Source organism: Cervus elaphus, chromosome 23, assembly GCF_910594005.1.
Source record: "Cervus elaphus chromosome 23, mCerEla1.1, whole genome shotgun sequence".
Taxonomy (NCBI): Eukaryota; Metazoa; Chordata; class Mammalia; order Artiodactyla; family Cervidae; genus Cervus; species Cervus elaphus.
This window is the reverse complement of record NC_057837.1, coordinates 2,798,255-2,822,050: the sequence shown is the minus strand read 5'-3', so window position 1 is coordinate 2,822,050 and position 23,796 is coordinate 2,798,255. Positions and strand designations below refer to the sequence as shown.

The following is a 23,796-nucleotide window of genomic DNA, read 5'->3' as shown; positions in this document are numbered from 1 at the left end:
GTACAGGAAGGCTGAGGTTGGAGTGTCAGGGGGCCCTTAAGATAACTGAGGTGACTAAGTAAGGCTTAATGAAGAGGAGAGGGATGTGTGCAGCTAGAGAGTTATGCAAGCGAAGCCTGCATAGGAGCCAGCCTAGGGAGCAAGCGGAGCCAGCCTAGGGAGCCTGGTGAGTTTGGTGTTGTTTTAAAGTCAGTGCAAAATCATACAAAAGGCTTAGGAAAGAGAAAGAATGATGCAATCAGATTTACATTTTAGAAAAACTGGTCTGACTGCAAGGTAGAGGGCTGCTTGCAAGGGGGCAAGTAAATAAATAGGGAGATTATTCAAACGGACCCAATGTCATCACAAGTGTCCTTAAAAGTAGAAAAGTAAGGCAGGAGAGGAGAGTTGGGCAGAGCTGTACATGGAAGGACAGTCAGAGGAAAATGTACTGTTGCTGACTCTCAATATGGAGGGCGGTTCTACAGGTCAAGGAACATAGGTAGACTCTAGAAGCTGGAAAAGGCAAGGAAATAGAGTCCCTCTTAGAGCCTTCAGGCAAGGACACAGCTCTGCTGGCACCTTGATTTTCACCTAGTGAGACACATTTCAGACTTTTGACTTCCAGAATTATAAGATAATGAATTGACCTAAGTTTGAGGTAATTATTACAGCAGCAATAGAAAACTAATTCAGTGGGAATTCCAAGAGATGTGCAGATGTAGTGCGAATTTGGGGAGCAGAATGGACAGGAATTGGTGGTGATTGGATGTGCAGGATGGTAGGGAAGGGAAGGTCAAAGTGAATTTCTAGAATTGGCTTTAACAATTCCATACAACATGGTACAGTATGTATACTAGGATTGAGATATATCTAGAGAAGGAACAAGTCGAACAAGTAGGAAGAGTGTGACTTATGTTTGGGTGTCAAGAGTGGGATGAATCCAATAGTAGATTTAAATGCATAAATCTAGAGCTTAGCTATGTCATATATATATGGTTATTGGCATAGAGAAGAAACATGTGGTGTATGATGAGGCCATAGTGAAGTAATAGCTTTGACTGTAATACCTAACACATTTTTCCTGCAATTGTTTTGAATTCTACTCTGTTGATTATTGTTGTTTGTTGTTTAGTCACTAAGTCATGTCCTACTCTTTGTGAGCCCATAAACTATAGCCCAATGGGCTCCTCTGTCCGTGTGATTTTCCAGGCAAGAATACTGGAGTGGGTTGTCATTTCCTTCTCCAGGGGATCTTCCTGACCCAGGAATCAAACCTGTGAACCCATGTCTCCTACATTGGCTGTACTGTGCTTAGTCACTCAGTCATGTCCAACTCTTTGTGACCCAGACTCCTCTGTCCATGGGGATTCTCCAGGCAAAACTACTGCAGTGGGTTGCCATGCCCTCCTCCAGGGGATCTTCCCAGTCCAGGGATCAAACCCAGGTCTCCTGCATTGCAGGCAAATTCTTTACTGTCTGAGCCACCACGGAAACCTACATTGGCAGTCAGATTCTTTACCACAGAGGCAGCAGATGGCTCAGTGGTAAAGAATCTACCTGCAGTGCAGGAGACACAGGTTCAATCCCTGGGCCAGGAAGATCCCCCGGAGAAGGAAATGGCAACCCATTCCAATATTCTTACCTGGGAAATTGCATGGACAGAGGAGCTTGATGGGCTACAGTCCATGGGGTCACAAAAGAGTCTACTTTAGCAAATAAATGACAACAACTCTGTTGATGCTGTTCTACAAAGCATGATTTTCTTCTTGCTCCTATTTTAAAACTATTTATCACTGTGGACACTGTGAAAATGATTAGGATTTAAATATTTTCCTCAAAGCATGCCTTTTGTCAGCCCTGGATGTTGGATTATAGATAAAATGAGTTGGATGAATTGAAGCCAGGATGGAGAACTGAGTTAGATCAGAGTGGTCTTGCAATGTGAATGGTCTAGACAGTGTAGAGTTAAATAAATGGATATGATAAACCCAACTTCAGTCACAGCCTGCAATCAGAACAGAATCAGAAAGCTAAGACGAGAAGGAACCAGCAGATATGTGAGATCCAAACAACTTGATCAATGAGAGGTGCCTGGAAGATTCACACAGTAGAGAAGGACAAAGAAAAAGCAAGGAGTTACAGATGGAGACTGAGTTCAAATTCGAAGGATAAAAATTATAAGTCAGATGCTTCTAAGAAGGTTGAGAAGGCAGGTGTTGTTGGATTAGGGAGCAAGTCAGAGAAGTACACAGAGCAGGAGGGGGCATCTGGATCATGAGTATCTGTGCATACAAATGAAAGCCAGGTACAAAAATAATCCGTTTGTTGACACAACATGCTTTGAAGCAGCTTTTCTGGAATGGGAAGCACCCGGTAGAACAGTGGGCGGCTCCATGGGTGATGTTCAGGAGACATTCTGCATTAAAAGAATCCAAGGAAAGGAAAGCATGTCATTTACCCCTTTTTGTATATGATATGATAATTTTTCTTAGGAAACAGCTTTATTTTAGATGATATTATAAACCCATCCCAAGTTTTTTGTTTTTTTTTTCTTTTTTTTTTTTTTTTTTTTGGTGTTGGAGAAGACTCTTGAGAGTCCCTTGGGCTGCAAGGAAACCCATCCCAAGTTTTTAATATTTCTTCTAAATCGCAAATTATATACATGTTCTATTTTACCTAAAAGCAACCTAACTAAATGTCTGGTGACTCTTTCGTTCCTGAATCTGAAGCTATGCCAAATGTGTGTCTGAGCAATGAAATCTCAACAGGGCAATGGCGTGTCAGTGCCAGCCCCGTGCAGTGCAGTTTCTCAGACAGCCATCTTTCTTCTACCAGTGACAGGCCAGTCATTAAACCTACATTACCTGAACACAGGTTGGTATTCACAAGTGCTTAAATATCCATTACCAAGTTCTTCAAATGAGATCTGAGGCTAAGAAGAGAAAAATCTCTTCATGAGGAGGTCAGTGAGTGACGACTCACCTCTGAGATGTACATTAAAGGCACCATCATTTAATTCTGTGGTCATCCTGTAATCATCCGGCTGTCTGTCCAGCTGAAAACCTTAATAGTCCAGTAATTACACTGACTCCTCATTTCTGCTGTAGGGCCTCAAAGCACAGTCTAGGCAGTTGTCAGAGCCAAAGCTTAGACCAATGCCACCTTGATGGTGAGAGAGGTAAGAACAAAAAGATTGTCTAGTAAGTCAGTTCCAGCTCTGCCTTCTGACCCCTGCTTCACTCCGTCTTCAATGTGACCCCTCTCTGCTAACTGCTTCCTTGCAGGCCAGAGTTCCTGGAGTGTATCTATACCACTATTACATAAAATTCACCATTTTTTCCATTCTGCCTCATTTTTATTTTTTAGTTTTTATTTGGGGAAAATTGCTTTACAACGTTGTGTTGGTTTCTGATGTACAACAGCACAAATCAGCCATAATTATACATACACCACCTCCTGCTGGAGCCTCCCTTGTCTCCCCAAGTCCAGCCCCTCTGGGTCATCAGAGTGTCAGGCTGGGCCCCCTGTGCTGTACGGTAACTTTTCACCAGCTACCTATTTTACAGATGGTAGTGTATGTGTTAGGACTTCCCTGTAGCTCAAACAGTAAAGAACCTGCCTGCGATGGAGGAGAGCAGGGTTCGATCCCTGGGTTGGGAAGTTCCCCTGGAGGAGGGCATGGCAACCCACTCCAGCATTCTTGCCTGGAGAATCCCATGGACAGAGAAGCCTGGTGGGCCACAGTCCATGGGGTCGTGAAGAGTCAGACATGACTGAGCGACTAACATACACACAGTGTGCACGTTGATGGCACTTTCTCCATCTGTCCCACTCTATGCTTCCCCCACTGTGTCCATAAGTCCATTCTCTACGACTAAGTTTCCATTCCTTCCCTGCAAACAGGTTCATCAATACCATTTTTCTAGATTCCATATATATGCATTAATATATGATATTTGTTTTTCTCTTTCTGGCTTGCTTCACTCTGTATGACAAGCTCTAGGTTCATCTGCCTCACTGGAACGGATTCAAATGCATTATTTTTTATGGCTGAGTAATATTCCATTATATATATATATGTGCCACATCTTCTTTATCCATTCATCTGTCAATGGACATCCAGGTTGCTTCCGTGTCCTAGCTGTTGTAAATAGTGCTTCAGTGAACACTGGGGTACATGTGTCTTTTTCAATTATGGTTTTCTAGGGGCATATGCCCAGTAGAGGGATTTCTGGGTCATATGGTGGCTTTATTCCTAGTTTTTTCAAGAATCTCCATTCTGTTCCTCATAGTTATATCAATTTACATTACCTCCAACTGTGCAAGAAGTTTCCTTTTTCTCCACATCCTCACAGAATTTATTGTTTGCAGATTTTTTTTTTATGATGGCCATTTTGATTGGTGTGAGATGATACCTCATTTTACATGTACAATTCACTGGCATTAAAGACATGAACTCATTGTGCAACTATCACCACCATCCATCTTCAGAACCTTTTCATTTACCCAAATTCTGTGCCCATTAAACAGTATGTCCCTATTCTCCCGTCTTTCCCCTGGCAACTCCATTATACTCTCTGTTCCTATCAGTTTGACTCCTTTAGGTACCGCATACATGTGGGTTCATACAATATTTGGCCTCCTGGGTCTGGCTTGCTTCACTTAGGATAACATCTTCAAGGTTTATCCACACTGTTGCATGTGTCTCAAATACTTTTCAATGATTTTGAAAATGCTAGAAAAATAATACCTTGTGAATTTTTATTCTGTGGCCCTAACTCAAATCAGAACACCTTATGAGCATGCCAATGTTTGGGAAACTACAGGTATTTTACATCAGTATAGCACTGCTCTTACAAATTATTGAACTCTACTTATTAATAAAGAATGGCAGAAGTTGCAAAAAATATAAAATTACTTTACACACACACACACACACACAAACATATATATATATATATATATATATATATATATATATATATATATATATAACAAATTACACTTTGAGCAAGAAAATTAAAATCGAATTCATAGACCTGAAATGGACTTTTTGAACCAAAAATATTCAGGAGAATAAAAAATGTTAATGGCCAGTAGTCATGTGTTTTCTAGGCCAGTGGGCATGCTTGCCATCAAATAGAGTTTTAAAATCTACCTACAAGGTTACTTCATTTTCTACACAAACAGGAAGAATGTCCTTATATGTTTTCCCCAACATGCTCATGATGGTTAATGTGTCAACTTGGCTGGGCCAAGGAATGTCCAGATAGTTGGTATATATTATTTCTGGGAATGTTTCTGGAAGAGATTAGCATTTGAATTGGTGAACTGAATAATGCTGATGACCTTCCCCAGTGTGGGTAGGCATCGTTGAATTTCCAGAGGGCCCCATTGGAACAAAAAGATCGAGGAAGGGTGAACTCACTCTTTCCCTGAGCTGAGACCTCTGTCTTCTCCTGCCCTTGGACACGGGTGCCTCTAGTTCTTGTGTTTTCATAGTCAGACTGGGCTCTACACCACCAGCCCCTGATTCTCAGGGCTGTGGACGTGGACTGAATGGCACAGCTAGTTTTCCTGGTTGTCCAGCTTGCAGACAGTGTATAGGGGCATCTTGGCCAACACAGCCACGTTAGCCAATTCCTATGCTATCTCCTCTTATATACATCTGTATAAACCCTACTGTTTCTGTTTCTCAGGAGATCTCTTGGCTAACTCTGTGCTTATTTCGTAAGCCAAGAACCTGTGAGCTAAGAGACATTCAGAGAGGCTAGAAGTAGGAGGCATTAGTTTTATCTATCATATGTGGTTTCTTAAAATATCTCCACCTGTTCATCCAGTTGTAAATGTGCAATTCAACAATCAAAAAAGATATTTCATTCCCAACCTACATGTCACTTTCAGTGTATACAGCTACCACAGAACTAGGCAGCTTTTGCCAATATTCAAAAACGTCAGCAAGTAATGCATTAATAGAACAATAGAAACAAAGGTGAAAGGGCCCAAGATTAGAAATCTCCTGATTCAAACACCTTGCTGAATACTCCTTCCATCGGAACTGCCACTTCTCAGGCAAGATGAGAATCTAAACACCTGGCACCACTGGAAGCCTAAGTTGTGATCTGATATGTTATTATTTCTCCAAAGGAGAGCAGCTTCTGGAATCACTTGTTTATGGCTACTCTAGGTATAATTTCAAAATGACGGTTGGTAGCCCTCTTTTTCCCCCCACACTTTAAGTTTTTTATTTGTGTTGGGGCATAGCTGATGAACGATGCTGTGGTGGCTTCAGGTGAACAGTGAAGGGACTCAGCCATACATATACATGTATCTATTCTCCCCAAAGCCCCCTCCCATTCAGGCTGGCACGTAACATTGAGGAGAGTTCCATGTGCTATATAATAGGTCCTTGTTGGCTATCCATTTTAAATATAGCAGAGTATACATGACCTTCCCAAAGTCTCTAACTGTCCCTTCCTCGATGACAACCATAAATTTGTTTTCTAAGTCTGTGAGTCTCTTTCTGTTTTGTAAGTAAGTTCACTTGTATCGTTTCCTTTTAGAGTCCACATATAGGGGATGTCATATGATATTTCTGCTTCTCTGTCTGACTTCTGTCACTCAGTATGACATTCTCTTCCCTGGTGACTCAGGCTGTGAAGAATCTGCCTACAGTGTGGGAGACCTGGGTTCAGTCCCTCGGTCAGGAAAATCCCCTGGAGAAGGGAGTGGCAACCCACTCCAGTATTCTTGCCTGGGAAATCCTATGGAGAGAGGAGCCTGGCAGATTACAGTCCATGGGGTCACAGAGAGTCAGGCATAACTAAAGCGACTTAGCATGCACACAGAGATTATCATACTAAGTGAAGTAAGTCAAAGACAAATGTCAAATATCACTTAAGTGTGGATTCTAAAATAAAATTATGCAAATGAACTTATGTATAAAACAGAAGTAAATCCAGAGACATAGAAAACAAATTTATGATTACTAAAGGAGAAAAAGACAGGGAGGGATAAATTAGGAGTTCGGGATTAACAGACACTACTATGTATAAAACAAGAAGGACCTATGTATAGCACAGTGAATTATATTCAACATCCTGCAACAACCTACAGTGGAAAAGAATCCAAAATAGAATATATATATACACACAAACACACACATACATACATATGTATGTATATATGTAGATGCATACAACTGTGTATGTGTATATATATATATATATATATGTATATATATACAACTGAATCACCCTGCCATACACCAGAAAATTACATAACATTGTAAATCAGTCATACTCCAATTTTATTTTATAAAAAGGCTGTTTCATGTTGATCTAAAGCAGAGGCTTTTTTATGTCTGAGTTGTTTTCCCACCTTTACATATATATTTTACTAAAATATAGTTGATTTACAATGGTTCAGGTGCACAGCAAGCTGATTCAGCCACACACATACACATACATTACTCTTCAGATTGTTTTCCATCACAGGTTACTATAACACACTGACTATAGGTCCCTGTGCGATAGAGTAAACCTTTGTTACTTGTTACATATCTATTTTTTAAATTAGAAATCTAGCATTCTATTAATCCTAAGTCAAACAAGAGGAAGGAAATGTCACAAATTTTTTAGTTAGGCAAAAATTCATAAGATTTCTAAAATATGCATATTATACATATTATTTATGTATACACAAGTTTTTCTACTACCCTTGATAGAAGTTTGAGAAAGAACATCAATAAAGAAAAAAAAAGAGATGGATAAATTGGAAAACATAAAATAAATGAAATTGGAGCACTGACTGTGAAATAGAAAAAAATGAAACAAACTAGATAAAAGTAAAAGATCATAATATAGTCTAGTTGTTTTTAAACATGAGTATTCATTAGAAACATATCTGGAGCTTTGGAGAAAAAAGCAATACCTGGGCATTTGTATTTTTCAAAAAATTCCAAGATAATTTTGATATGCATCCGGATTTTAAGTGATTACAGGTTTTTCTATTAAATGGTAGTTTTGGTGATATAGAATTCTATTATTTTTCTTTTGACAATAATGATACAATGGTATTAAGTGAATGATTATGTAACACAATAGTAATCACAATAATCACATAGTAATCACAATAGTAAGAGATGTTTACCAGTTTTTCACAATCAATAGCCAGACAAAAAATAAAATATAATTACAATTGCAAGCCATAATGGGAACATGATTAACCTCACAATATAAAATGATTATGTATGGGGGTCAAGCAGAGTAATGTGGTAGGTGGCAGTGCATACGTGCACATGTTTTCATCTGCCCAGCTGGTCTGTGTGTTTTGGTTGGTGCATTTAATCCATTTACACTTAAGGTAGCTGTATGTATAATCCTATTACCATTGTCTTAATTGTTTGGGGCTATTTTCTGTAAGTCTTTTCCTTCTCTTGTGTTTCCTGCCTAGGGAAGTTCTTTTAGCATTTGTTATAAAGCTGCTTTGGTGGTGCTGAATTCTTTTACTTTTGCTTGTCTAGAAAGCTTTTGATTTCTCCATCAAATCTGAAGGAGAGTCTTGCTGGGTAGAGTATTCTTCATTGTAGGTTCTTCCCTTTCATCCCTTTAAATACATCGTGCCATTCTCTTCTGGTTTGTAGAGTTTCTGTTGAGAAATCAGCTGATAATCTTAAGGGAGTTAGTTTGTATGCTGTCATTCTTCCCTTGTTGCTTTTCATATTTTATTTCTGCCTTTAATTTTTGTCAGTTTGATTACTACGTGTATTGGAGTGTCCCTCCTTTGGTTTATTCAGCCTGGGATTCTCTGTGCTTCCTGGATTTGGTTGACTATTTCCTTTCCGATGTTAGGGAAGTTTCCAGCTGTTATCTTTTCAAATATTTTCTCAGGTTCTTTCTCTCTTTCTTCTCCTTCTGGGACCCCTATTATGCAAATGTTGGTGCATTTAATGTTGTCCCAGAGTTCTCTTAGGCTGTTTCATTTTTTCATTCTTTTTTCTATATTCTGTTCTGTGGCAGTGATTCATTCTTTCCTCCAGGCTATTTATCTGTGCTTCTGCCTCAGTTATCCTGCTCTTGCTTCCTTCTAGTGTATTATTCATCTCTGCTTGTTTATTCTTTAGTTTTGTAGGCTGTTGGTAAACGTTTCTTGCGTCTTCTCCATTATTTTCCCGAGATCCTGGATCGTCTTCACTATCATTATTCTGAATTCTTTTTCTGAAAGGTTGGCCTATCTCACTTCACTAGTTGTTTTCCTGGGGTTCTATCTCGTTCTTTCATCTGAGACATAATTTTCTGCTTTTTTATCCTGGTTAACTTTCTGTAATGTGGCTTTTGTTCTACTGCTGTGGGATTGTGGTTGTTCTGCTTCTTCTGTCTGTGTTTGAGGAGGCTAAGAGGTTTGTATAAGCTTCCGATGAGAGGGACTAGCAATGGGAAAAACTGGGCCTTGCTCTGGTGGGTAGGGCTTTGCTCAGTAAATCTTTAATCCAAGTATCTGTTGATGGGTGGGGTTGCGCTCTCTCCCTGGTAGTTGTTTGGCCTGAGATGACCCAGCCCTGGGGTCTTCAGGCTCTATGGTAAGGTTAAAGGCAACCTCTAAGAGGGCGTATGCCAAGGGGGACCTCCCCGGATGTCTGCTGCCAGTGTCCCTGTCCCTGTAGTGAGGCCTTGCTAACCTACACTTCCATAGCAGACCCTCCGACACTAGCAGGTATTTTTGGTTCAGTCCTCTGTGGGGTCGCTGCTCCGTTCTTCTGGGTCTTGGTATGTGCAAGATTCTGTTTGTGCCCTCCATGACTGGAGGCTCTATTTACCCCAGCCCTGTGGAAGTCCTATAATCAAATCCTGATGGCCTTCAAGTTCAGATTCCCTGGGGATTCCCAGTCTGTTTGTCAGATCCCCAGGCTAGGAAGCCTAGCATAGGGTTCAAACCTTCACAACAGTGGGAGAACTTCTTTGGCATTCTTGTTCTCCAGTTTCTGGGTCACCCACTTGGCAGGTATGAGATCTGATTTTATTGTGACAGTGGCCCTCCTACTGTCCCACTGTGACTTCTTTGTCTTTGGACTTGGGTTACCTTTTTTTGGTGGGTTCTAGCATCCTCCTGTCAATGATTGTTCAACAGCTGGTTGCAGTTTTGGTGCTCTAACAGGAGGAGATGAGCACACGTACTTCTACTCCACTGTCTTGAACCAGAAACCCCTGCTGTTTGTGGATTTTTTGATGACAGCCATTCTGACCTGTGTGAGGTGATATCTCATTGTAGTTTTGATTTGTGTTTCTCTAATAACTAGTGATGTTGAAAATCTTTTCATGTGCCTATTGGCCATCTGTATATCCCCTTAGGAGAAATGTCTATTCAGGTCTTCTGTGCATTTTTTGAATGGGTTATTTATTTTGATGCTGTTTGCAAATTTTGGAGAGTAACCCCTCATCAGTCACATCATTTGCAAATATTTTCTCTCAATCTGTAGGTTTTCTTTTCATTTTTTTATTGTTTATTTTGCTGTGCAAAAGCTTTTAAGTAGGCCCCATTTGTTTATTTTTGGTTTTATATCCCTTATTCTGGGAGATGGATCAAAAAAATGGTACTGTGATTTATATCATAGACTCTTCTGCCTATGTTTCTTCCAGGGGTTGTACAGTGCTCAGTCTCACATTTAGGTATTTAATCTATTTTGAGCTTTTTTGTATGTATGGAGTTAAAGAATGATCTAATTTCACTTTTTTTACATGTAGCTGTCCAATTTTCCCAGGACCATTTTGTGAAGACTGTCTTTCCAACACTGTGTAGTCTTGGTAGTCCTCTTTTTTAATCTGCTCCTCATGTAAATCAAGCTTTTCTTCTGAACATTAACCCAAAGGATGAATTTTTAAAGTATTATTTCAATATATTACAATACGTGGTAATTACAGCAAGTGTTTGTTTTGAATTAATTTTAAAATATTTTAGGAAAGAAATATACTACACAGTGTGTGTGTTAGTCACTCAGTCATGTCTCTTTGTGACCCTATGGACTATAGCCTGCCAGGCTCCTCTGTCCATGGAATTATCCAGGCAAGAATACTGCAGTGGGCAGCCATTCCATTCTCCAGGGAATTTTCCTGACCTGGGGCTCGAACCCAGATCTCCTGCATTGCAGGCAGATTGTTTACTGTCTGAGCCATCAGGGAAGCCCATATCACACTAAAAAGTATAAAAATCCAGTGGTTCCTTGATTTACCCTATGATAACTCCAAGTTCTTTTTTCTTGGGGATGGTCTTGATCCCTGCCTTCTATACAATGTCACAAACCTCCATCCATAGTTCTTCAGGCACTCTGTCTATCAGATGTAATCCCTTGAATCTATTTCTCACTTCCACTGTATAATCGTATGGGATTTGATGCAGGTCATACCTCAATGGCTAGTGATATTCCCTACTTTCTTCAATTTAAGTCTGAATTTGGCAGTAAGGAATTCATGATCTGAGCCACAGTCAGCTCCTGGTCTTGTTTTTGCTAACTGTATAGCGCTTGACCATCTTTGGCTGCAAAGAAGATAATCAATCTGATTTTGGTATTGACCATCTGATGAGGTCCATGTGTAGAGTCTTCTCTTGTGTTATTGGAAGAGGGTGTTTGTTATGACCAGTGCATTATCTTGGCAAAACTCTGTAGGCCTTTGCCCTGCTTCGTTCTGTACTCCAAGGTCAAATTTGCCTGTTAATCTAGGTGTTTCTTGACTTCCTACTTTTGCATTCTAGTACCCTATAATGAAAAGGACATCTTTTTTGGGTGTTAGTTCTAGAAGGTCTTGAAGGTCTTCATAGAACCATTCAACTTCAGCTTCTTCACCATTATTTGTTGGGGCATAGGCTTGGATTACTGTGATATCAAATGGTTTGCCTTGGAAACAAACAGAGATCATTCTGTCATGTTTGAGATTGCATCCAAGTACTGCATTTTGTACTCTTTTGTTAACTGTGATGGCTATTCCATTTCTTCTAAGGGATTCTTGCCCACAGTAGTAGACATAATGGTCATCTGAGTTAAAATCACCCATTCCAGTCCATTTCAGTTCACTGATTCCTAAAATGTTGACGTTCACTCTTGCCTCCTCCTATTTGACCACTTTCAATTTCCCTTGACTCATGGAAAAAGAAATACAAAAAGGTAAAATGACTGTCTGAGGAGGCCTTACAAATAGCTGTGAAAAGAAGAGAAGCAAAAGGCAAAGGAGAAAAGGAAAGATATGCCCACTTGAATGCAGAGTTCCAGAGAATAGCAAGGAGAGATAAGAAAGCATTCCTCAGTGATCAATGCAGAGAAATAGAGGAAAACAGTAGAATGGGAAAGACTAGAGATCTCTTCGAAGAAAATGAGAGATACCAAGGTAACATTTCATGCAAAGATGGGTACAATAAAGGAAAGAAATTGTATGGACCTAACAGAAGCAGAAGATATTAAAAAGAAATGGCAAGAATACACAGAAGAACTATACAAAAATGATCTTCATGACCCAGATAATCACAATGGTATGATGACTCACTTAGAGCCAGACATCCTGGAATATGAAGTTAAGAAGGCCTTAGGAAGCATCACTATGAACAAAGCTAGTGGAGGTGATGGAATTCTAATTGAGCTATTTCAAATCCTGAAAGATGATGTTGTGAAAGTGCTGCACTCAATATGCCAGCAAATTTGGAAAACTCAGCAGTGGTCACTGGGCTGGAAAAGGTCAGTTGTCATTCCAACCCCAAAGAAAGGCAATCCCAAAGAATGCTCAAACTACCACACAATTCCACTCATCTCACACTCTAGCGAAGTAATGCTCAAAATTCTTCAAGCCAGACTTCAATAGTACATGAACCATGAACTTCCAGATGTTCAAGCTGGATTTAGAAAAGGCAGAGAAACCAGAGATCAAATTGCCAAAATCTGCTGGATCATCAAAAAAGCAAGGGAGTTCCAGAAAAAACATCAATGTCTGCTTTGTTGACAATGCCAAAGCCTTTGGCTGTGTGGATCACAACAAATTCTGGAAAATTCTTCAAAAGATGGGAATACCAGACCACCTGACCTGCCTCTTGAGAAAACTGTATGCAGGTCAGGAAGCTAGAGCTGGACATGAACAACAGACTGGTTCCAAATAGGGAAAGGAGTATATCAAGGCTGTGTGTTGTTACCCTGATTATTTAACTTACATGCAGAATACATCCTGAGAAACGCTGGACTGGATGAAGCACAGGCTGGAATCAAGATTGCTGGGAGAATTATCAATAACCTCAGATATGCAAATGACACCACCCTCATGGTAGAAAGTGAAGAAGAACTAAAGAGCCTCTCGATGAAAGTAAAAGAGGAGAGTGAAAAAGTTGGCTTAAAACTCAGCATTCAGAAAACTAAGATCATGGCATCTGTTCCCATCACTTCATGGCAAATAGATGGGGAAACAGTGAGAGACTATATTTTGGGGGGCTCCAAAATAACTGCAGGTGGTGATTGCAGTCATGAAATTGAAAGACACTTGGTCCTTGGAAGGAAAGTTATGACCAACCTAGACAGCATATTAAAAAGCAGAGACATTACTTTGCCAACAAAGGTCCACCTAGTCAAGGCTATGATTTTTCCAGTAGTCATGTATGGATGTGAGAGTTGAACTATTAAAAAAGCTGAGCGCCAAAGAATTAATGCTTTTGAACTGTGGAGTTGGAGAAGACTCTTGAGAGTCCCTTGGACTGCAAGGAGATCCAACCAGTCCATCCTGAAGGAGATCATCCCTGAGTATTCATTGGAAGGACTGATGCTGAAGCTGAAACTCCAATACTTTGGCCACCTAATATGATGAATTGACTCATTTGAAAAGACCCTGATGCTTGGAAAGTTTGAAGGCAGCAGGAGAAGGGGATGACAGAGTATGAGATGGTTGGATGGCATCACCTACTCAATGGACATGAGTTTGAGTAAACTCTGGGTGTTGTTGATGGACAGGGAGGCCTGGTGTGCTGCAGTCCATGGGGTCACAAAGAGTCAGACATGAATGAGCAACTGAACCGAACTGAACTGACTGAACTCCAAGTTCTGCTTCCCTGAAGGGCACCATGCATGACATGACATTTCTTTGGTTTCAACAATTTTTTTTAGTTTTTTCCATATCACCAAAAATATATGTGTGCAACTATGTCAATTTTAGGCATCTCAAGACTTTTTTTTCTGCTATGGTAAACAGAATTTAGCTTTATTATACAATCTGCCAACTGATAGAATGTGCTTTGAGATTCTGAATCTCCAGTTTTGTCAGTTTCTTACATCTTAGCTTCTGTTTTTTTCTTCTGTAAAATAGAGGTATGATGATAACACCCCTTGTGCAGAAGGAGTTCACACAGCAGGCCTGAGACTATCTTTGAGTAACCTAATTGCAGGATTGGCCCTTTACTGGCATCTGGAAACTTGGGTTTTAGGAGGGTTCCCACTGTTCCCTGATAATAATGGCTCACTGTGACTAAACTGTTTATCCAGACTATTTTAGTCTCTGCTGAACCCATGTTTCCTTCTGGAGTTTGGAAGTTTGGCAGGGACCAGGCAGAGGTGCCCATGTGACAGGTACCGAGTAAAATCCTCAGGCACTGAGTCTTTCCCAAGCTTCCCTGTGTGGACAGAATTTCCTGTGTTGTCATAATTCAGCGCTGGAGGAATGGTCACATCCGGCCTGAGTCTGCTGGGAGAGACCACTGGGGGCTCGTGCCTGCAGACTTCGCCCACGCACCTTTCTCCTCTGCTGGTTCTGCACTGTTTGCTTTCTCTGCAATAGATCATCGCCATGAGTATCACTCCGTGCTGAGTCCTGTGAGTTCTTCCAACACATGAAACCTAGGGGTGGTCTTGAGGACCCCCCACCAGAGGATTGTCTTGAGTTTTAAGTGAGCTCAGACACACTGGACAGTTAGCACTTTTCCAGACTAAGCGGGTGCTCGTCCGAGAGAAGAAGTCCTTTACCAAGCAGGTGTGGATTTGAGGAGGGTTCCATACTATCTTTGGCCTGAATGTGAGATTCCTCAGTGCTGTCAGGGGAATGGACATCACTCATGGAATGTCACTATACACTTTGGATGTTCCCTCTCTGCTTTTAGTCATGAGTGAGCTTCACAGGAACATGACTTTAGGACTTACAGCTTCACTTTCTTTTTAAGTTGTTTCTTCTTTAATTCAAACTTACTAGACACCTAGAACTATATTTACTACCATTTAAATTACAGTTGTATAGTATCACATGATGAAATGTAGGCAAATTAATTCAGCTGTGGGTTTCCTCTGTCTTATTTTACAAGAATAGTATTAGTTCATTAATATTTTCTTTTTTTATATTCTCACTTGAATGCCATAGCAACCAGTGAGAAATTCACAGTCGGGAAGGAAATAGTAAGACATTTCTATTCTGGTTCTAAAAATGTTTGATCTAACATTCTCAGTGCTTGTTCAAGTATGAATATATGCAAATCCTCAAATGATTTTTCTACAATTGTCACCTGGTTTCTAAAAATGATCATAAAGTTTATTAAAATGTCAAGTGGATTCAGCCAATGCATAACCAAATTATATTTCAAATGTATTTTTATTTTCATAAAATAATACTGAGAGATGGTGTATAGAGTCACTTACTTATTTGGCATAATTTCTTGGCCACCGAAAACCTTCTAGGCCCTTGACAAGCCAGAGGATAGCATCACAATTAAGACTCCACCGAGTGGACACAATATAACAGCTAATATGGTTACCCAGATGGGGCACTGTTGCTTGAGACTGTGAAGCAACTAAAATAGAGAAACGTGATGGGCATCTGAAGAGGCAGGGGATGGGATCATAATCAGTTAGCGTTTTCTGTGCAACAGCCTGCTCCAAAATGTAATGGCTTAAAGCAACAGCCATTTTATTTACTTTCTGATTCTGTAGGTTGATCCCGTAGGTCTGGCTCAGCTGTTTGTTGTTTTTTTCTTCCTGCTTGTTTTGACTGGGTGCAAAAGTGGATAGCTGCCGGTCAGCAAGACAGCTGTTTCCAGGGCTCATTGCCTGGGCTGATGAGTGGCTGGGTTACATGATCTGTCACCCCCTAACGAGATGGCCTGGCCTCGTCCTCATGCTGGCTGGTTCCAAGAGCAGCATGGAGGCAAGCCCCAGGGGGCAAGCACGTTCCAGGCTTGGGTCATAATTTCTGCTGTCCTTTTGTGGATTATATATCCTGGTCCAGAGTCAGTGCTGGAGAACCCCACCCGAGGGCTGGACCCTGGCAGGCAGGAGACACCGGGGCCACTCCTGTGACAGTCCGCTGCCGCTGCAGCCTTTCCTTCTTCATGCTCTGTCTGAGGTGTGCTCAAATGTTGGAAATCAATTGACCTGTATTCATTAACCTAATTATAGTAAGGTACTTAAAGAGTTTTAAAAACATGTCATTATGTTTTGCAAGAGAGACAACATCAAGGTATTTTTGAGCCCTTTTTATCTTTCATTAGCTTTTCATTGTCAGCTTATGTGAGTTTGCTAAATGAGTTTGAAGTAAGCACCAGGATGGATGTGAAAATGGGTTTTGATAAAGTCTTGGGAGTTAATGCTATGAAGACTCTGGTCCCTGTCAAGGCTACATATGCTGTGCTGTGGTCTGAATGTGTCTCTCCAAAATCCGTGTGTTGACATTCTAATCCAAACGTTGTTTAGTCACTAAGTTGTATCTAAATCTTTTGTGACTCCATGGACTATAGCCAGGCTCCTCTGTCCATGGGATTTTGCAGGCAGGAATACTGAACTGGGTTGCCATTTCCTTCTCCAGGGGACCTTCCCAACTCAGGGATCGAACCTGCATCTCCTGCGTTTGCAGGTAAATTCTTCACTGCTGAGCCACCACCAAAGAACACCCCAGTGTGATGGCAGTAGGAAGTGGGGTCTTTGGGAGGTGATTGTCCCTTGAGGTCAGAACCTCATGAATGGTATTAGTGCCCTTATTAGAAAAGACCAGTGCAAGCTCCTTTGTCCCTTCCAACATGTGCTGCTGCTGCTGCTGCTAAGTCACATCAGTCGTGTCCAACTCTGTGCGACCCCATCGATGGCAGCCCACCAGGCTCCCCCGTCTCTGGGATTCTCCAACGTGTGAGGTTACAGCAAAAAGACAGCCAACCAGAGAGCAAGTTCTCACCAGGTAGTGAAGGAATAGAAGCATTAGAAAGCTAGAAAGAAGTAGGAAACCCCTGCTGACTGAGCAGGGATAAACAGTTAAAAGAAAAAAACAAACAGAAGTTCCAAAGGAGGATGAAGGGAAGGGAGGGAGGGAGAGTGAAAAGGACAATGTTAACATCCGTGGAGCTGATCTTAGGTGTTCTTCACTAAATGTTCTGTTCTGGGTGATGTTAGTCTCTCAGCAAATATTTCTTGACCCCTACCATGTGCCAGACATTGGCTAACAGTAATGAACAAGTGGAGAGCATCCCTGCTCTTATGGATCTTGTATTCTAGAAGGGAAGACAGATCCTAGGCATGCCATTGTACACAACTAACACCGATGAATAAGTGTGGTGAAAAATATGTACTTGACTGTAGGAGTGTATGTATAACCCCCTACTCAAGTCTGAGGGCTGGGAGAAAGTTTCTCCCAAGAGTAACACTGAAGCCAAAGCACCATGTTTTGCAATAGGTACAACAAGGTCATTGGGATTCCCCAAATGACTGTGATTGTCCTGTTCACAATAACTTCAGAGAGGGCAAAGCAGTCACCTGTGATCACAGTGAACACTAAGTGGCATTCAAGCCCAGGGCACCTTACATGTTTTCAATAAACGTAAAGCATAAACTGACTATTTTACATATTTTCTATGTGTATCTTTGTCATTTGTTGTTGTTTAGTCACAAAGTCGTGTCCAACTCTTTTGGAAACCCATGGCCTGTAGCCCACCAGGCTCTGCTGCCCATGGAATTCCCAGGCAAGAATACTGGAGTGGGTTGCCATTTCTTTCTCCAGGGATCTTCCCGACCCAGGGATTGAACCTGTGCCTCCTGTATTGGCAGGCAGGTTCTTTATCACTGAGCCACCAGGGAAGCCATAGGAGGTTTTAAATACGTAAACTGCATTGTTTCAAACAAGTAAAATACGTTGCATAAAATTCTAAATATGCAGTATAAAATCGATATTGTTCCCTGCGTCCCCCTGGCTCCCTTCTCTGCAGGTGATACCAGTCAATCTCTGGTATATTCATCCAGAGGTATGTTCCATACGAGCACTTAGCACTCACTTTGTGCCAGGTGCTTTTCAGACATTTGTCTTACAAGTGTTTGCTTGTTTAATCCTAATAAAATTTTATGTGGCAAATGTAATTATTAACCCCATTCTTCGTGTTTACACATATTTTTCCATAGACTTGTTTTAGATTTTAAGTGCACATCAGACTTTGAGATGCTTCTCCCTGTGTGCTAGCCAGCTTTTGCTTTGGTAACACCACATAACAAACAAATATGAGGTCTTAATGGCTCCATGACACACTTATTTCATACTCACAAGTCAGCTGTTGGTCTGACTCCAGCCTGGGGGTCAGATTTGTGTCTGCCTCATGCATCTCTCCTTCCAGAATCTTGGCTGAGGGACTATCGTCCACTAGAGAGATGTGCATGCCAAGTGGCAGAAGTGTAAGAGGGAAGTGGAAACACAATACCTTCGAAAACCTCCACCCTGGGGACTTCCCTGGTGGTCCAGTGGATAAGATTTGCCTTCCACTGCAGGGGGTGCAGGTTTGATCCCACGCGCCTTAGGGCCAAGAAAACAAAGCCAAACATAACACAGAAGCAGTATTGTAACAAATCCAGTAAAGAGAGTAAAAGCCATCCACATCAAAAAAATCTTAAAACATCTCCACCCTGAACTGAAGGGCTTTTTCTTCCTCCACAGTCCATTAGTTAAAGTGAGTCACATGACCAAACTCAGGGAGTTGGGAAAGCCTACTCCACATGGCAAGTATAAGGAAAAAGCAAAATTTTTAAATGAAGTTGCCTCATCTACAGACTCGGAAGTACAACTTGCATCATCTGCAGCTAATAGTGGAAAAGCTGAAAAGACAGAACGATGAGTGAATTACTAATTTTCCTGTGGTCTTCTGGCTGGCAGGATAATAAACCGCTCCCTTTTCTGTTTTCATTTCTCAGGATTTTGCACCATGTTTGGGAAAAAAAAGAAAAAGATTGAGATATCCGGCCCATCCAACTTTGAACACAGGGTTCACACGGGGTTTGACCCACAGGAGCAGAAGTTCACCGGCCTCCCGCAGCAGTGGCACAGCCTGCTGGCGGACACCGCCAACCGGCCAAAGCCCATGGTGGACCCTTCCTGCATCACGCCCATCCAGCTGGCGCCCATGAAGGTATGACGAGGGCTTGCTCTTTAAGTTGGCTTGAAAAGCGTGGTCCCGTTTGATGCGGGGTGAGCTCCCAAATGCCTAAATCATGTATTTGTTTTTAAATATCCACATATTATCCACAATTATTCCTCAGTGATTATAACGTTTACCACTTATCATAAATGGCAGCACATGAAAAGCAACCTCAGGTTTCAGATGTGAGTCTTTTTTTCTCAGATTCATACAATGCAAACACAAAATAGGAAATTTTTATTCCTACTTTTAATGGTGTTTGTTCTTTTAACTAAAAAACATTATCCACCGCCTCTGGTAGATATTGTCAGTAACCTCTGAGTAGATAGTATACTAGGCAGCCTTGTGTTGTTATGCATTTTTCCTCAGAATGTCTAAGCTTTTATATAAAATTTAGTAAGAACAGGTTTTAACTATACTAAATGATTTTTAGTACGTATACTCACATACATGCATATGCATAAATATTTTGTATATAATAAAATATATTTATTAGTGTATACATACCTATAAATTATACATATATAGTCTTCATAGTCTAAGAGAGAGAGATTTCAAATAAAAATGAATTATGTGATTCCTGGAATAAGATATAACTTACCTTAAACAAATAGCTAGTAGATTTTTAAAAGGACTGTTCATCAGGATCATTGCATTTAAGTGGAAATCAGACCCAAAACATTTCAGATAAGTCAAGAGACTACCAAAAACCCAGCCTTTGCAGTTTACTTCTATACCTCAGAATGATAAGAATTCCCTGGGCCATCACATTGCCCAAAGTCTTCCTGTGGGGATTAAACATCATTGAAGCTTATCATCATGTTATCCAATAGGTCAAATTCTGTCCTCACTTCTTATATCAGTAGGCATCTGAGCTAGGTAAATACTTTATTCTATATTAACATGCATATTGAATACACTGGGTTTAAATGATATGTAAAACAACAGTGGATGTATTTTTAAAGGGTTTAAAGAAGGAATCTAGCTGATAAACTACAAGAAATGCTTGTAAGAGATCACTTGCACTGAGTAACTTGGAATTGTGATTTTGTCATTTATTCATGGTCTTATGAGCCAATTTATTTTAGTACTGAACATGTGGGTCTGTCCTGCCCAAAGATTGATACAGAGTGTTTTAATCTTGCATCTTGTAAATTTTATGTTCTGATAAGATTTTGAAACTTTTCAGGCCAGGTGAAATGTAAAAAAGAGGTGGATATTCAATAAGATAAATCTTTAGGGACAAAATGGAACCTCTCATCTTAAACAGGTATTGATCGACATTTAATAGAAGCTGACCAGTTAAGCAACTCTACTTGTTAATATTAGGCAGTATCCTGGACAGGGAGGCCAGGCGTGCTGTGGTCCATGGGGTCACAAAGGGTCGGACATGACTGAGCAACTGAACTGAACTGAACTGATCCTTCTATTGAAGATGATTTTCTCTGGAATAAAAGATAAATGCCTCACTAATGACTAAATAATAGGCTGGGACTTATCTAAAAAGAAATCGAGATTGGAAAGAATTTGCTTTATAGTTTCATTATTTTTTGCAATATTCTGAGTTTTTATAAAACCCAGAAAAGGAAGATGCAGTGTGCCCCAAAAAGTTATCTGCTATTGATCATCATGGCAAAGGAGAATGTCCAAATGAAACAAGGGCTATTTTCTTAACTTTAAGAAATTGCCATTTGATGAGGAGTGTTCTAGAAGGGAGCTGTTTTAGTGTATCATCCTAGTTAAAGGCCAGGATGTGCTCTCTTGTTAGGGAGTGTGGAGTGTGCTTATTACGGGATGAGGTTAGAGGGACATCTACTGCACCATGGTTCTTCACTTGTGCTAGTCCTAGCAGGTCCTGGCTGGCAGTAAGGTAGGAAGCTCCCACCCCAGTGATAATCCATCATGCCCAGTGGCTGTAGGACCTAAGAGGATCTTCTACCTCATTTCTTCCATCTCCTGGGTGAGCTGCTACCTTTCTTCTTGGACAGAATTTATCAGCCCCACTGAGAAGTGGAGCAAAGTTGCCTAACTGAGCCCCATGTTTCTCTTACTCACATAATGGGCTTCCCAAATTTGATGCCAAATGTGTGAGAATCCAGTCTGTAGGGGGGAACATTTGTTATAGACTTTTAAATGCTAAAAGACAAATGACTAGAAAATACATCTCAAGTGTGAATCCAGTCCTGAATTTCTGCACATTTCAGGCATAGTAATGCCTGTGGAAAAAAAAAAATACAGACAAGGAATGAAAAGAATCACTTCACTTCAGTTCAGTCACTCAGTCATGTCCAACTCTTTGTGACCCCATGAAATGCAGCATGCCAGGCCTCCCTGTCTATCACCAACTCCCAGAGTTTACTCAAACTCATGTCCATTGAGTCGGTGATGCCATCCAACCATCTCATCCTCTGTCGTCCCCTTCTCCTCCTGCCCTCAAGCTTTCCCAGCATCAGGGTCTTTTCAAATGAGTCACCTCTTCTCATCAGGTGGCCAAAGTATTGGAGTTTCAGCTTCAGCATCAGTCCTTCCAGTGAACACCCAGGACTGATCTCCTTTAAGATAGACTGGTTGGATCTCCTAGCAGTTCAAGGGACTCTCAAGAGTCTTCTCCAACACCACAGTTAAAAAGCATCAGTTCTTTGATACTCAGCTTTCTTTATAGTCCAACTCTCACATCCATACATGACTACTGAAAAAGCCATAGCTTTGACTAGAAGGACTTTGTCTCTGCTTTTTAATATGCTGTCTAAGTTGGCCACAACTTTTCTTCCAAGGAGTAAGCGTCTTTTAATTTCATGGCTGCAATCACCATCTGCAGTGATTTTGGAGCCCCAAAAAATAAAGTCAGCCACCGTTTCCACTGTTTCCCCATCTATTTGCCATGAAGTGATAGGACCGGATGCCATGATGTTAGTTTTCTGAATGCTGAGTTTTAAGCCAACTTTTTCACTCTCCTCTTTCTCTTTCTTCAAGAGGCTCTTTAGTTCTTCTTCACTTTCTGCCATAAGGGTGGTGTCATCTGCATATCTGAGGTTATTGATTTCTCCCAGCAATCTTGATTCCAGCTTGTACTTCATCCAGCCCAGCATTTCTCCTGATGTACTCTGCATATAAGTTAAACAAGCAGAGTGACAATATACAGCCTTGACATACTCCTTTTCCTATTTGGAACCAGTCTGTTGTTCTAAGTCCAGTTCTAACCATTGCTTCCTGACCTGCATACAGGTTTCTCAAGAGGCAGTTCAGGTGGTCTGGTATTCCCAGCTCTTTCAGAATTTTCCACAGTTTATTGTGATCCACATAGTCAAAGACTTTGGCATAGTCAATAAAGCAGAAATAGATGTTTCTCTGGAACTCTCTTGCTTTTTCGATGATCTAGCGGATGTTGGCAATTTGATCTCTGGTTCCTCTGCCTTTTCTAAAACCAGCTTGAACATCTGGAAGTCTAGGTTGAATTTTCCCCAGAAAGAACAGAGTTAATTAAATGCTTTCTAACTGAAAGACACCCAAGAAATCCATCCTTCATACTCTCACCAAACCCCTTAAGATGGAGCTGCTCCTTCTTCAGACCCTATGAATGCAGTTGGTGCTGTCAGCACTTTTGTATCATAGTTAATCCACTGACTGTACCAGCTCCTTGAATTAGGAAAATAATAGGTTCAAGGGGCCAGAGTACACCACGAAGTATGGATGAACTCACTTTTTAAACAAGACCCCTCTGGGGAAACCTTGCAAATGACCTGAGAAGGGCTAGTTATAAACTATGCAGAATATATTGCAGAAGTCAGAATATTCTTTGGAATAAGAAGCCATGAATGAATTGATAGAAAGGAATGAATAGGTAGAGTTGTGCAGGTTTAAAGCCCATTTTGTCAAAGTTTTTTTTTTTTTTAAGTAGAACTGGCAGTTCTAATTTGGAGTCAAATTGCCCTTTAAAACAGACAAAGGAAAATGAGAGAAGAGATTGTGATATAAAAACAGTAGTGGAAGAGGTATACAGTTCCTTAGATGGTGGCAAAGTACTGTTTCTTCAGAATTGTAAACTTCAGGCTGGCTGGTTTTGAATGTAAATTCACCATTGCAACCAACACGCTGATTGGTTGTGTCAGCTGCTTCAGTCCAAACCTTATTTAAATCACATGTCAAAATCACTGGGACATACTCTTCTATGTCGATTCTTTCAGGTCAGTGTTTCTCAAGCTACAGTCCAACAGAATCACCTGGATGACTTGATAAAACACAGATTGCCAGGCCTATCCCCAGAGTTTCTGATTGAGCAGGGCTGTGATGGAGCCTGAGAATTTGCAATTCTGAAAAGATTCCAGGTGACACTGATGCTGCTGGTCTGGGGACATGCTTTGAGAACCTTGATTTAGGTCATTGAAAAGCAATTTGTCCACATAAGGTAACAGTGCAAGTTTACACTGG

The 23,796-nt window shown here is 40.8% G+C and overlaps 1 protein-coding gene across 1 annotated transcript in view; it reads left to right on the top strand.

Annotated features, from left to right (window-relative positions):
* PAK5 (p21 (RAC1) activated kinase 5) overlaps positions 1-23,796 on the top strand; it is a 392,301-nt gene that overhangs the window by 266,774 nt on the left and 101,731 nt on the right. The window contains exon 3 of the mRNA XM_043884728.1: positions 19,145-19,359. Coding sequence (XP_043740663.1) covers positions 19,156-19,359 — 204 coding nt within the window. The 5' untranslated portion in view covers positions 19,145-19,155. The remainder of the gene's footprint in view (positions 1-19,144; positions 19,360-23,796) is intronic.